Here is a 15,468-nt window from a genome sequence, read left to right as displayed (position 1 = left end):
AAAAACTCCATCAGGAATAGTTCAATCGTCTTTTATTCTGTCTCACACTGACTGTTGGGTTTTCTGTCTCCAGGGTCACTACCGAGGGTTTAGACTGTACTGGTCACATTAACAGCCAAAAAAAACTCCTGAAAGTCCTGAATATAAACCAGTTAAGTTGGTCATTTCAGCTCCAGTGCGCACCCTGCAGGTTGAACAGGGAGCTGCAGTCGGTGGTGGTGTCCGACGGCGCCTGGGTGATGGGCAGCAGGAAGCTTCGGTACCCTCGCAGCAGGCTGCTCATAAAGCGAAGGAACGCCTCCTGGATCTCCAGCTCCAGCTGCTTCTGACTCCTGTAGATCTGATCGTAGTCGGTCAACAGGAACTCCAGCGTCGCCTCCTCCTGACCGGGAGTGCAAACTGTAGTGTTGAGGAGAAAAGGGAAAGTACAGCAGGGGGTCCTTTAATATCGAAAAACACTCTCTGCTCACTGAGGGAGTGAGTCTATGAAAGATTCAGTCGAACATATGTGTGCTAACTTTAATGTTTTAATCTAACTTTGCTGTTTTAAAATGCAGATAAAAAGGAAAGAAAAAGGCAGCCCGATGCTGTTTTCTGCCACTGTTGTCAGTCACTCACTCTTCTCCAGCGTCTTGTGGAGGCTGCTGAGGGTGTTGAACAGAGTCTTGCCTTGCTTCCTGGGTAATGATCGCCATGACAACGGCTTCTTGTCCTCCGACCTGAGACAAGAGAAATCAGACATTGTTTCTGTTGCCCTCATGGAAGCCAGTTTTGATTTCTGTCTTTCCGGTCGAGCTTAGTGATGGACTCACTGGAAGATGGTGTTGGTGTCCAGGTCGACACAGACCACGTCGGCGGGGGGGTCGTACAGGTCGAAATAGCTGGAGTGGACGCCCACGATGAAGGGCATCGGAGCCAACAGCACGTCGGCCATCTGCAGTGGACACAGAGGGATGTAGGGACAGATCCAGCGCAGGGGGAAGCTCATCTGGAGACACAGAGAGACATACAGACCTTATTAAATACAGTCAGAGTGTGTGTGTGTGTGTGTGTGTGTGTGTTCTAGTCTTACGGAGACGAGGGCTTCGCTGACAGAGGTGAGGACGTCTGGCCGGAGAGAGTGGAGCAGCAGTTTGTGTTCAGTGAGGACAGCGAGCAGCAATGTGCAGGCATTTTCTGGACCGAGGTTCTGCAGCAGCTTCAGGAAGCTCGCACCACTGTCTCACACACACACACACACACACACACACACACGCACACCATCGTTTCATTTCACACACAATAAGGACACGATTACTGTGTGTTCTAACCCTGGAGTGCGTTACACCACAGGGATGGAATGTAACCTACACTGTATGGACAAAAGTATTGGACCACCTGACCATCAGATCAACAGGGACTTGAATGGCATTTCACTCTGAATAGTTTTGAGCTGTAACAGCTTCCACTCTTTTGGGAAGGCTTTAAGATTTCCCTTCACTGGAAGTAAGGAGCCAAGCCCAACCCCTGAACAACAGCAATAATAAACTGATAACAGTGAAAGTAGATAACAATGGTGTACCAAAAATATAAAATGTATTGTAGTGATGATCCTCCACATGCAGATGCTGTTGCTGTGGAGGCTGGACTGACTGACCCAGAGTCAGTGATTGTTCTGCGTTTGTGTTCACTGACCTGAGAGGCAGTGGAGACGAGACGGGCTGGCACAGCAGCAGGTTGTCATACGGGGACAGCTGGAAGACACAGTCAGCGTTACTCACAACACACACACCTGAGGAAGAATCTGATTTCATCTGATCGCTTTTCATTCCTCCAGTTATGAGGAGATTTTACTCACTCAGTTTATTTCTGAAGGTCGATAAACGAAACAGATTTGGGTCACAGGGAGAGAAGGCTACAGGTACACGAGCTGTCAGACAGGTGTTCAACAAACCTGCTGGTCTCAACCACCACTCAAGTGGCAACAGAGAAGGTAAACCACCTGAACGTCTGCTCTGCATTTAAGGATTTCACACCTGAGTGAAACAGCCAGCCCTCGTAAAGCTGAAGCTGGTGAGTAAAACGTTGTCATAACTGAGATGAATGATGAACAGCATTTTTACTTTCAAAATGTATGAATCTTTGGTCTCACGCAGGAAATTTCATTTTAAATTATCGCTGATGTGAAATCATCGTCCACCTGCATGCAGCTGAGTGAAATCACATCTGAACCCCATTGATCATCAGTGAATTATTTTTTATTGACAGAATTAGCTCAAGCAATTGGAAACGATCAGTAGCCTGACTGCTTCTGATTGGGCACAGTTACCCTGCTGAGGCTGCTACCGGATCACCACCTTCATCCTGTTGAAGGAGGAAGTGAAGCAATTAGGTCAGTAATATCAATAAAGTTCTGTGCGCGACTTCCTCTGGGCCTGATTTTATAAACCAGGGGCAACATCGGCGGCGAGCTCTTCCGGTCTGTCAAACCACTTCCAAAGTCACATCATTCATTATCTGTGATGACCTGAAGAGAACCAGAAGTGTCATCTCGTCTTTACCTGAACGAGGATGCGAGGCCGCTGGGGGGAGGGAAACGGGACGTTGTGCATGAAGCTGGAGATGTGTCTGCAGGGCAAGCAAACACAAATCAAATCAATAAACATCAATAAAACCACATTTCTGGGTGGTAATAAAGTACTCTGGAGGCATCCGACTCGTATTCAGAGTTTCAGCTCAAAATTGTGAAGCTCAGAATATCAGCTGACATCTGGAGGCTAAAAAAGCCTCCCCTCAAACGAAGACACTGATGAAAAATGTATGCACATTTTGAGAATTAAAGAAAATTTTCATGCTGAGGTCTTTCTTCACGTGATAAATACATCATCAATAAAACGGCTGCAGACCAGCAGCAGATCTGATTCAGGCTAAAAACAAAAATGTGATCTGAAATCATCTGAAATGAGGAGGAAAAAAAACTCCAAACTCAGATGGCGGACTGACTTTTCGAGCGGCAGGACGTGTGGTCCGGAGATGGAGTATCTGTAGATGAAGGTGAGGAACTTCTGGAAGACGGTGAAGAAGGGCCAGTGGGAGAGGACGCAGATGCTCTTCTTCACCTGCAGGCTGCGGTTGGTGATGGGCCGCCGGTCGACCACGCTCAGCAGGCCGAGCCTCACGCTCTGCCGCTCCGACAGCAGCTCCCGGGAGAACGACTCGTAGAACTGGATGGCCGCTCCGTAAACCTGCAGGGAGGGCGGGAGGGTTTTCACAGACAGGAAGCGTTTAAAACAGCCTCAACAGAATCCTCTGCGCTCACTGGTTTTCTTAAGCAGAAATCTGCGTGTATGTGGTGTTGCTTCCCCCACCTTGTCCCCGGAGGCGGAGGTGAGGACGAAGGTGGAGAAGACGGGCAGCTGGTACTTGGTGTTTAGAGGCCAGCTCTCCACGGTGACGCCCATCGGCAGACAGAAAACTGGCACCGAGTCCGGCAGAGGAAACGACTCCAGGTCCTCCTCCGGGTACCGGCTGAGCAGACCTGCAGCACGGGAACATTTTCATCTTAACAAAACACTGATTTGTCTCTGCTGTGACAACCAAACCTTCACTTCCCTCGCTTGTGACAGCTGGGGAAACATGTCCTGTCGAGCTGCCAGAAGACACAAGGACGTCCCTCTCAGCCATGTTTAAACCTTTAAACCTCTACCATGTTGGGTGGAAAGAATTTCTTTGTGTTCACACTAAGCATGAAGTGAATCTTTCATGTGGCTTCATCACACACAAAGCCAATGCAAAGCGTATTCACACGGTTTGAAAGTCCTGAGCTGGGGTTTGGATACTCACAGGCCTTGTAGACCAGGGCGTTGGCTTTGGCCACAGCTCTCTTGTAGCAGACGTACAGACCCGGACCCCACTGGAGAACAGACAAACAGACAAACTGACCTGCAGAGTCCACCACTTCTTCAACAACACAATGAACACATATAGGGGTGCTGATTTATCTCTGGCTGCAGATTCACTTTCACTTGTTTCAATGTTTTTCTGCTTTTCTTGACGTTTACTGTGAAGCCGCCACAGGAAGTGACTCATCGCTAGCAGCTCCACAAACAGCAGAATGAAGGAAGTCTCACCATGCCAGTGTTGAGGTTCTTGTCGACGCGGCAGAAGGTGTGCGGCGCGACCTCTCCTTTGCTGGGCAGCAGCAGGGCGATGTCGGTGACGCCCAGCGTGTGGAGGCCCTGCGAGTCCAGAGCCCGCCGGTACGTCAGAAACACCCGGTGAGCCGTCGGGGCGCCGCCGGAGCTCAGGCTGGCCGAGCGGCTGTAGGGCGTGGTCTCAATGACGTACCAGCCCTGCTTCAGCGGCTCCTTCCCCTCATACAGAACCCTGCAGCGACAGGACGACACTCAGGCGAATCAGCTCCCTCCTCCTGCCGTAAAACGTTTCTTCTGAAGCTGACGAGAATCTCTGTGGTGATGATTTTAACTGTTACTGTGTCAACATGTTGGTTCACCACAGAGCTGATGAGGTTAGCAACGACTGTGACGGTCATTAAACAACATCCAGACTGGATATCCAAACCGAACTGAACCCAAACACATTTGGAGATGGTTTGAAACACGACAGAACTCAGATTTCAACAGATGTGTTTTACTCTGGGAGGCCAAATCGGATCACAAAGTGTCACTGAGTCACCAACAACATGCTGGCACCAGCTGGCTCACATGCTGCTATTTTGCAGGAAATTTAAGTTTCAGCACGCTAACTTATGCTAATTAGCCATAAAACACAAATAGGCTGATGTGAATGTCGATGTATTTGGTCCTGAACCAAAGTAGTGGACATATTAAAATGTTTTTAGGGCACGAAACTCAAAATGAAAGTTTAGGACTTGGGACTCGAGTGCAAGGACTTGGTCCCAACTCTGTCTGTCCCTGTCCCGCAAGATCTTTGCCTCGTGTCTCTCCCAGCGTCTGAGAGAAGACCTCAGAAATTAGCCCCACAGAATCAGACTCCATCTGATGAGCTGGAGGTTTAAGTCTGATTCCCCACAGCCCCAAAACGACAGAAAAAATATCTACTGCGATGTGGAACGTAAGAGGATTTGCCTCGTTATCCCCTAACGAGTGTAATCCAGAATAATCAAATAGTTGGACATGACAGAAACAAAAGAGACGAGTGTGTGACGCCAACGGGAGTCCAGAACACGACAGGCTGCCCACCACTGCGTTACATAATCCTCTTCATTACATAAGCCTCAGCTTTAACGCGCATCACATGAACTCAGTGTGCTGGTTTCTGTGTGAGGCCGACTGGCGGCTTGCAGTCATTTCAGATTAAAACAGCAGAATAAATTACATCTTCATTATTAATTATACCAACCCTGAAATCCACCAGTGTAACTTACGCCTGTACGGAGGACCAGAACAGCCAAAATTAAAAAAGAAAAAAAAATTATCAATATATGAAATTGCTTTTTAAAATTAATTCCACTTTTCTATTTCTAATTTTTCCATTTAATTTATTATTTTATGCATTTTTTAATCCTATTTTATTTAATTTCCCATACTTATATATAAATACAGAAATTAATAACGAGCCCTGTGATGGCTGTTCAGATCCTTCAGGGATATTTCTGAGTGTCTGGACTCCACAGCGAAATCATTTTCACTCCCAAACCGAAACAGCCGATTGGCGGGAACAGCTGGCGTCTCACCCCAGGTCCAGTATGGGTGGTTTGTCCTGTCCTCGGCGGTAGCACAGGTACAGGTGTGGGTTGTTGATGAGGCCGGCGCTCAGCTCGGCCGAGTGTCCGCCCAGCGTCCTCTCAATGCAGGTGAAGCCCTCCGGCACTTCCTCCCCGAGCCCCCGGGCGATCACCGCCAGGTCCGTCACCGACTCCACCGCTCGTCCCGACAAAGACGACGAAGTCGATGAGGAGTTGACGGAGGTCTTGCCATCCTCGTCCAAGGACCTCCAGGGCCCCGCAGGGTCGAGACCTGCCACTACAAAGTAGTCCACCAGCTGGGGACATTTCTCCTCTGTCATGCCGCCTGTCTGCCCTCCACTGTGAAGAGAAAGACAGTCAGGGTCAATTATGTGAAGTGTACATATTTTAAACAAATATTTTAACTTGGTTAGCCAGCCTTTCACCCATGATTGGGCCCACGTTTCCCTCTGTGCAGTGAGACAGAAAGAAAATAGTTCCTACATGAAACTGCTCCTACTCCTACAAGGTCCTGGAGTTACCAGGTCATCATTACTGTGAGCTTTTCAGATGTATCTTTTGGTGCTTTGAGCACCGCAAGTTAAGTGTCATCCAGTTCCACTGCACTGAGGAGAAGGCCGACGTCTGCAAACCTCTGCAGCTCCCAACAAAACTATCCAGGTGAACAAACAGGGGAGAAACCAGGCAGGTTTCAGACAGCTGAGTGAACGGCCTGCATCACGAGCACATAACCCCACAGAGCTGCTGGTTAGTAGACTTAACTCGGGCCGATCGGGAGTCAGAGCCCACAACCTCACCAGCCAACCTCCAACTCTTCTGTCTTATTTTGTTTTACGTTTATTTCTTCAGCCACAGAGCCAACGATAACAGACTGGGACAGAGCAGTCACGGTGGTGTTTATGTACAAGATCAATGAGTGACTAAACTGACTCGCAGAGGACATGCTGGTGTGTGTGTGTGTGTGATAAAAATAGGACGTGTGGTGATGCTGTGAGATGCTGAAAACACTCTTACGTAACAGCGAATGTCCGCTGCCCTCCACAGGCTGGAGGGAAACACTGAATGAATCACGAGAAGACAAACCTTCACTTTGAAACTGAAAACTCTGCCAAAAGTGGAGCTGAAATGTTGGATCTGGCAGTAAATAAAGCAGTGCAGGCTGCAGGACAGGACATCATCGTGTGTGCGCACAAACGTGTTGCATCGCCTCACACAGACGATTAAAACCTGCTCGGGTTTGAGAACAAACACGACTTCATTCACCTTTTGGGTTTAATTTATGACCTGTTGAGTTTGGGGGACGCTGACTGTGACAATGAAAACCACTCGGCAAAAGTGAGTCAGCGATGGTGACCGTTTGCCGTAAAAACAAACAACAGCGCCCAGCTGTCCACACAGATACTGTCCACACGTCCTCCGAAAACGTCTCTTCAGGTCGCAGCAGACCACACCTGACTGAAGAGTCTCTGACAGGACCCTGAGCAGGTGGACAGCACGTCCTTCCTGTGTTAAAACTGTGTGCGCGTCTGTCTCCACGCTTCCTGCTCCTCTGTCTACAGCGTCTGTCCACTGTCTCAGATCAGAGCTGGAGCGACGGCTGAATCCCCAAAGCTCACACACCACACACACAGCTGAGGAGATTCTGCTTGATTCACGTAAAGATACGAGCGGGTTTGTGCAAAGACGCCACGCAGACACACTCATTTCAGACGCTTTCAGTCAACAGTAATAATCAGCCGTTTAAACTCACTGAGCAGGTCAGTCAGACGCTTCAAACTAACTTCCTTCCCTTTCTTTAAACCAGAGATATTTTGTCCTGCGAGGGGACGCCCATCGTTGTGATCACACGGTGAAAGTGAGAGAGACGCATTAAACAGGACAGAGGAGGAGGAAGTGGGGGGGGGGGGGTCAGCTGGCAAACAGGAAAGAGAGCTCTCAGCCCACTTCCTGTTCATCGATGACATACTGGTGACAGAGCAGCACATGTGACACCACAGGTCTCCGAGGTGATAAAACACACCACCAACAGTTTGTTGAAGGCCCTTTTCTATTCCAGCATGACTGTGCCCCAGTGCACAAAGCAAAGCTCCATAAAGACATGGTTGGATGAGTTTGGTGTGGAAGAACTTGACTGGCCCACACAGAGCCCTGACCTCAACCCCATCCAACACCTTTGGGATGAACTGGACCAAACCAAGCAGCAAAGCAGCAGCTGCAATTTTTAACCGAAACGGCTGATTTCATCACAATCGCTTCCCTTTTTCAATGGCTCATGTGCAACAATGGAAACCCTGCATGTGTACACACACACACACACACAAACACACACCAAAAAGCCCACATTTCCTCGTGGACACCTCGAGTTCACTGCAGTGCAGGACGCTCAGTTTCTTACTGTCAAAGTCAATCACATTTATGATCATTAAAACAGGACTGAAAGTACTGTGGACTATCTGTTGTTTGGTCCGTAAAATGTCAGAAAGCAGAAAATCGTTTTGTCTGAGTGAGACAGTGAGACACCCAAGCTTCACCATCTTACGTTTAGTTCACAAAGATATTAAACAGAAACAAGCTGACAAGCTGAAATGGATTTGAAAACTTCAGACTAAAATGTCTGAAATGAAAATGATTATTTGGGACGAGGAGACAGGGCAGGCAGGGACAGGAGAGGGGACAGACAGAGTTGGACACTTTCTGAAGCTCACAAACTGGAACATCAGCCGTTTTCAAATCAGCTTTCCGGCAGACGGCAGGTCGTCGTGCTCGTTTCAGTGACACCTAAAGCTGAAGCAGAAGTGTTTTTATCAAAGTGTTCGCTCGGGGTCGCAGTAAAGAGGAAGTGAGACGCCCGAGAGGAAGTCTTTGTCAAATGAGGACGTTATTAATAGTGAGCGCAGCTGCACCATTCGTTCGCTATCAGCTGTGGTTTCCATCGATCCACTCAAACCTGCTTCTGAAACCTGAACTCTTTCTCTGCTTCACTTCACTCGTCCACAACGTCAACTTTCAGACGAGGGGACAGGAAACCCCAGCAGGCGTCCTTCCTGTTCACTGTCTCTGGTATAGTTTGAGAGCCCGCCGGTGAGATCGGTGAGTCACATCACCAACGACGAAGGTCGGGCTGAATATTAAAATCACTTCTCATCAACTCATCAGCATCACAAACTCCAGCCTCCAGATCTGTCAGATCAGTTCATAGACCAAACCGCTGAGCATCACGGCCTGAGCAGGTGCCTGCAGGTGACCCAACACGGGAACTCAAACTGCGATGGTGTTAATAAAAGACCTTTGCTTCTGTTTGTTCTCGCTACAGAACACCTCTCAGGCGTTTCCCCCGTCTCGTCTTTCAGCGGCCTCGTGTCCTACCTGAGCAGCTGTCAGTCTTTAGGGCTGGCTGGGACACTTAGTTTGAAAAGCTGCCACAGGAAGTCGGCGGTGCGGAGGGGAAGAAAAATCAAGCTTTCAATTTTCAGGTTGTCAACAAGTGAAAAGCTGAGAGAGACGCAGCATAGGAGGAAGGGATGGAGGGAGGGAGAGAGAGAGAGAGAGAGTGTGAGTGTGTGTGTGGTGTGCATGGTGTGTGTGTGTGTGTGTGTGTGTGTGTGCGCGTGGTGTGTGAGCTGGTACGGAGGGTCGTGGATCACAGTGACTCTTTGTCTCCTCTTGGTGTCACAGCAACACACGAGCATCTCATACACCAGTGACGGATGTCGTCCCTCAACACCTTCAGTGATGTCATTATGACATCATCCGTCACAGCAGTCACATGACCAGCTCCCGCTGCACAGAGGAGTGGACCTAACCGCTGAAATGAGCGAATCAACAGAACATTAACTGTGTATTAGATGGCCATCGATGACCTGACGCAGTAAAGTAGGCAGAGTAAGTGAGTACAATGCAGTAAGGTGTGTACTGTGTGTACTGTGTGTACTCTCTACACACAACACACGACACAGCAGAGACTGACCGCTAAACTGTCTGACCTAAAACCGACATGTTTCTCTGGTGAAAGTTACAGGCGGCTGTAAAACCTCCACCTCCTCCACCCGACCTGCAGTCAGGACACAGCAGCTACGTCTGTGGAGCAAACAGTATGTGTGTGTGTGTGTGTGTGTGTGTGTGTGTGTGTGTGTGTGTGTGTGTCTGTGTGTGTCTGTGTGCGTGTGCTGCTCCTTCAGGTCACACGTGTCATGGAAACGTTTAAACCTCCCATCACTGCAGCTTGTCTTTTCATCTTGAATGTTAATGCTACTCGAGACATCCTTAATGTCCAAGCGTCTCAGTGTCTTCAGTCCTGTTTATGTCCAAAGCTCAGTTAACTGCACCCAGACACAGTGTAGAGGTCTGAGGTCCAGGCCCCGAGCAGAACCAGGAAAACCATGTTGTGTTATTTAAAGCCTCCTCAGTGACACAGACAGACAGAGAGACAGAAAGACAGACAGAGAGACACAGACAGACAGACAGAGACACAGACAGACTCAGACACAGACAGAGAGAGACACAGACAGACAGACAGACAGACACAGACAGAGAGACACAGACAGACAGACTCAGACACAGATACACAGACAGACAGAGACAGACAGACAGAGACACAGACACAGACAGAGAGAGACACAGACAGAGACTCAGACAGACAGACAGAGACACAGACAGACAGACTCAGACAGACAGAGAGACAGACAGACAGAGACACAGACAGACAGACACAGACAGAGAGAAACACAGACAGACAGACTCAGACAGACAGACTCAGACAGACAGACACAGACAGAGACTCAGACAGACAGACTCAGACAGACAGACAGAGACACAGACAGACAGACTCAGACAGACAGACTCAGACAGACAGACATACTCAGACAGACAGAGACACAGACAGACACTGAAAGTGGAGGAGCAGAAACGAGTCCTGGAGGAGATTTAAATATCTGGAGTTTATATTTAGTCCGTCCACCGAGCGCTGACTCACTTTCTGAACAGCAGCATCAGGACGACTGAGAGGACACGCAGCCGCTTTCCAAAATCACTAATGTGGCGACGCCACGTCCACAACCTCAACAACAACCAGAGGAACAAACAAACACAAACAGGAAGTCGACACACTTAACACTGCTGGTCAACAGAGATGGCTGACAGTCTCTAAACCAAAATATCCTGAACACGAGTGCGGCCATCTTGCTCTAGTGACATCATCTGGAGCCAGAGTCTGGAGCCGCCGTTACTTTAGCAAGTCTGTTCAACGTGTTCATCTTTAGGGTTAGTTTTAACCCTAACCGCTTGCGTTTGGAGCCGCCACGATTAGTCGACCAGATTAGATTGAAAGAAGTTTAGCTGCCAGTCATTGGTCAGTTTTTCCTCGCTGCTGTTTGCTCAGGGGGGATGTTGGGTGATGTCATGACCTGCACCATATGAACAGTACGTAGAACAGTAAGTAGAACACAATGCAGTACAGTAGAACACAATGCAGTACAGTAGAACACAATGCAGTACAGTAGAAGCCAATGCAGTACAGTAGAAGCCAATGCAGTACAGTAGAAGCCAATGCAGTCTGGTGGAACACAATGCAGTACAGTAGAACACAATGCAGTACAGTAGAAGCCAATGCAGTCTGGTGGAACACAATGCAGTACAGTAGAAGCCAATGCAGTACAGTAGAACACAATGCAGTACAGTAGAAGCCAATGCAGTACAGTAGAACACAATGCAGTACAGTAGAAGCCAATGCAGTACAGTAGAAGCCAATGCAGTACAGTAGAAGCCAATGCATTAGTGACGGATTTGCGTTTGTGTTTCATCATTAAGTTTTCTTTAGCTGCTGAGGTGAAGCAGCCTTCACTGAGCACACACACAAATACTATGCATACTGTATGTGATACCTGCTGTGTGAAATACTGCATCTGTTCTCGTCTTACTGATATTTAACCTCAGATGAGGACTCTTATCAGGACTCCTCGGTGCTCTATTGTGCAGTCCAGATGAAGTCTGACGACTGTACAGGCAGAGGGGTTTCAGTGGACATCCTGAAACTGGACCCGTGTGTGTGTGTGTGTGTGCATGTGGAGGGGGTGTGGCAGGTCAAGGTGGCTTCAGGAGGTTTGCAAGCTCAGCAATAAGCTACAGGAAGTTTTCAGATCCTGAGCTGGAGCTCGTTTGGACTGCAGCTGGTGAGTCTTTTCACTGTAATTCAGCACGAAGAGCCAGAGGACAAAGTGTCTCCTTCACAGAGTTTGTTCAGTCCAACCAACAGTCCAAAGCTCAACATGATCACAAACACATTGAGAGGAAAAGCAGCAAAGCTTCAGCACACGTTTTCACTGTTTCTCTGCACTGAAACAAAACATGAACGAAACCGTCAGCCTCACACACAAACAAACCACAAGCTTCTGCAGAGAACACAACAACAACAACAACAACAACACTCAGCCACAGATGGAGGCTGAGGACGGAGGACGGAGGCTGACCAACACGGCCGAGGGCCACCGAACACACACGCACGCACACACACTTCACTTTCAAGTCATTTCACAGATGATCTCAGGTCACAGAAATAACGACGACGAGCTTTGGTCCACCAAGCTGCCCTGAAGGTTTCAGACTTAAAGGGACAGTTCACCCCAGAATGAAGACCAAACGTGTGTCCTCCTACCTGCAGTGCTGTTTACCTGCCTGAGAAACCAGCTGAGGAGACGTCTGCTTTGTCTTCAGTGTGATGCAAGTGGACGTCAAACCTCAACCGTAACGTCTCCCGGCAGCCATCGCGACCCCGTTACTCAGGTAAATCCACAGTCCTCGTTGTGAGCAGTTTCATGTCGGAACTAATATGTATAAATGATGTGTATAACTACTGCGTATTTCTGCTTCTGTCCCTTTAAAACTTCAATAAAACTTCATATTTGTGAGGAGTATAACTTCCAGTTTCTTTTTCACCAACCTAAGCCCAACTTCACAGCCTTCATAAAAACACGCAAACTCAACAGACACAAAACAAAAGCGAGTGCACACACTCAGCCAATCAGCAGCCAGCAGCCCACCTGACAGGTGACTTCTGTCTGCTGACAAACCGGGCAGAGACTCACCTCACGTTCCTTCACGTTAATCACAACTAAATAAACAGAGAGATAAAGTCGCATTTTAAAATCATCGTTTACTGGAGAGCTAACGAATGCTTTACAGCGCTGAGAGACGGACGGACGGACGGACGGACAGGCGGACGGACGGACGGACAGGCGGACGGAGGCGCGTCACATGACAAACGAGACAAAAGCAAAAGCAAAAGGCCTCCTGCTGCTTCACTGCGTGCACACACCCTTCAGGAAATGCTGTCGACATGTGACAGCAGACGCGTTTGACAGGTGTGCTCGTGTCCTCTCACGAGAATTACGTCCAAATTTGTGAGTCCATCAGGGATGTTGCATAATCTCCTGAGAACAAGAGCCAGTGAACGCAGCGCAGCAGGAATGTAGAGGAGCGATTCTGCAGGACTCCAGGACTGCTGTCTGACGCTGTCCCAGTGCATGCTGGGACACGCAGGACCCTGATCAGAAGCACCCGGGTGGAACGATGTGCTGTGAAGGCACCAGAGAACGTTTTGGCTGTGGTCTGTCACGTTTACGGCCGTCTGCTTTGGGCCCAGAATTCAGAATCTCCTCTCTTATAAAAACTTCTTCCAGTGCATCCTGTTCACGATGACCCTGAACACAGCACCACCGTAACGTGAGCTGACTGTCCCATGAGTCCTCTCAGGGCTGTCAGAAAGTCCAGGAGGCCTGACGGGGTCCTCAGGAACCTCCTCCGGTATCACAGCACAGTCGTCACTCTGCAGGGACAAATTCTTTACAAGAGACAACATGTCCTGACGGCGTCTCAGGCGTCCTGCAGTCTGCCAACACAAACATGCTTCAGTCTTCACCTGCAGAGTGTGTGAGTGTGAGTGTGTGTGCCTCTGTGTGTGTGTGTGCACGTGTGTGTGTGTGCACGTGTGTGTGTGTGTCCTGCATTTAACTCAAACCAATCACCAATCACGAGCGACCTGCGGTGGTCACATGATAACTAAAGTGATCAACCAGAGCAAAAAAAACAGCAGAGCATCACCTGACCAGATGACACACAAAGTCGATGCACCAACACAGCACAAATACACAAAATGAAACACACCAGTAACAAAACACAAACTGGCCCACAGTCAAACCAGTGCAGCGTCAGTGAACGCACCACGAGGCTGAGCCCAGGACGCCTGCAGAGGAAACTCATTTGAGCCCCTTGAAGTGGCTTCCTGTCACACCAGGTTCCACTCTGATGTCACGCTCTACTTCCAGCTTCGCGGACAGGTGAGAAAGAGGGCGGGAATTGTCCCTCAGCGCTCTGTTCTCCGTTACTTTGTGAAAAAACATGGACATCTTTTAAGGAGAAGCAAGCAAAGATAAGCGAGCCGCAGATCCGGAGCCACGAATCACCTTCACCTGAAATAATCAGCCGAGCCTGACGCACCTGAGCACACCTGAACGACACGAGCAGCCTGGGAAAAGCCTCACTTCATCTCACTTTCACTTTTATTTTGAAAGCTGAGTTTTTCCTTGACTTTAAGAGATCAGACTTGGTTTCAGGTTGTGTTAGCTGCCTGCATCACAGTCGGCCCATGTGACGATGATGATGTTTGTGTTTCATCCTCCAGCAGAAATCAGTGGACAGACAGACAGACAGACAGACAGACAGACAGACAGACAGGCGTATGTACGGACGGACGGACAGACAGACAGACGGACGGACGGACAGACAGACAGACAGACAGACGGACAGACAGACCTCCAGTGAGCCGCACACAGTCTGCAGGAATCCTCTGATGCTGAGAGCTGCACTGCAACAAACAGGCCCGAGCAGCTGCTGGACATTTAAACCTCAACCCCCCCTCACCCAGCCGGGTTCCATTATCGGACACGGTTATACTGCCTTTACTTCTTCTGCTTCTTAAAAGCCGTTCGTGACTTTGTATGATCCAGAAACCAGAGTGTTGTGAAGTGAGAACTGCCCGTGTGTCGAGGTGCTCTGCCTCGGCTTGTCGTGTGTCAGCCGACGGTCGCTGCCGCTACAACGCAGCCAAAGCCCGGACTCACAAAGCCCTCTGGTTCCATTACCGGACGCAGACCTGAGCAGGTTCTGTTGGTTGTCGTCCGGTTTAGTGAGTGTTCCGGTAGCTCAGATCCGTTTTAACTGAACACCAGGAGCAACCTGTTCTCGACCCACGCTTCCACAGTTTGAAATCACAACGAACACAGAAGCCGTTTATTTTAACTTGCTAAACGCAGGTTTAGCTAACGTGACTGACACTCAAACACGCGGTGAACCAGGATAAAAACACGGCGCGTGCCTCGGACTCAATCCGGTTGTTCCGGGAGTAAAATATGAAGAACAGAAAACCGAAGGAAGCGAACGAGAGGCGTGTCCGATAATGGGCGCACGGGGGTTACCGTTAAACGAGTCAGGCTTTTGACGTTCGTTAGCTGCCCGGGTTAGCCCGCTAACAGGCGGCTCGTTTCAGACGTTACGGCTACCGGGTCCGTTAATAAGATCAGTAAAGTCGGTAAATGTGTCATCAAATCGTTCGTACCTCGTTGTCTCTGCTGGTTTTTCCCACAGATGTCTGGAAGGATCATGTTTAGGTCATTCTCTCACATGTGACGTCCATGTTTGCTGTCTGCTGTGAGGAGCCGCAGCGACCCGCCAAGTTGCAGACAGACGCACGTATCGTTTCCGGTAACGAC

At 49.1% G+C, this 15,468-nt stretch overlaps 1 protein-coding gene across 4 annotated transcripts in view; it reads right to left on the bottom strand.

The window, feature by feature from the left end:
- LOC124065480 (DENN domain-containing protein 4B-like) overlaps positions 1 to 15,468 on the bottom strand; it is a 27,344-nt gene extending 11,876 nt beyond the window's left edge. Inside the window, exons 1-12 of one of the 4 annotated variants that reach the window (XM_046400919.1) lie at positions 15,315 to 15,468; positions 5,696 to 6,046; positions 4,110 to 4,365; positions 3,823 to 3,892; positions 3,348 to 3,517; positions 2,983 to 3,224; positions 2,541 to 2,607; positions 1,675 to 1,733; positions 1,073 to 1,217; positions 813 to 988; positions 619 to 719; positions 184 to 399 (exon numbers count right to left, since the gene is read on the bottom strand). In XM_046400919.1, coding sequence (XP_046256875.1) covers positions 184 to 399; positions 619 to 719; positions 813 to 988; positions 1,073 to 1,217; positions 1,675 to 1,733; positions 2,541 to 2,607; positions 2,983 to 3,224; positions 3,348 to 3,517; positions 3,823 to 3,892; positions 4,110 to 4,365; positions 5,696 to 6,027 — 1,834 coding nt within the window. In that variant the 5' untranslated portion in view covers positions 6,028 to 6,046; positions 15,315 to 15,468. The other 3 variants (XM_046400918.1, XM_046400920.1, XM_046400921.1) reach the window with 3 other exon arrangements.

Source organism: Scatophagus argus, chromosome 9, assembly GCF_020382885.2.
Source record: "Scatophagus argus isolate fScaArg1 chromosome 9, fScaArg1.pri, whole genome shotgun sequence".
Lineage (NCBI taxonomy): Eukaryota > Metazoa > Chordata > Actinopteri > Scatophagidae > Scatophagus > Scatophagus argus.
The sequence above is the reverse complement of the archived record's forward strand: the minus strand, read 5'-3'. Positions and strand labels throughout refer to the sequence as shown.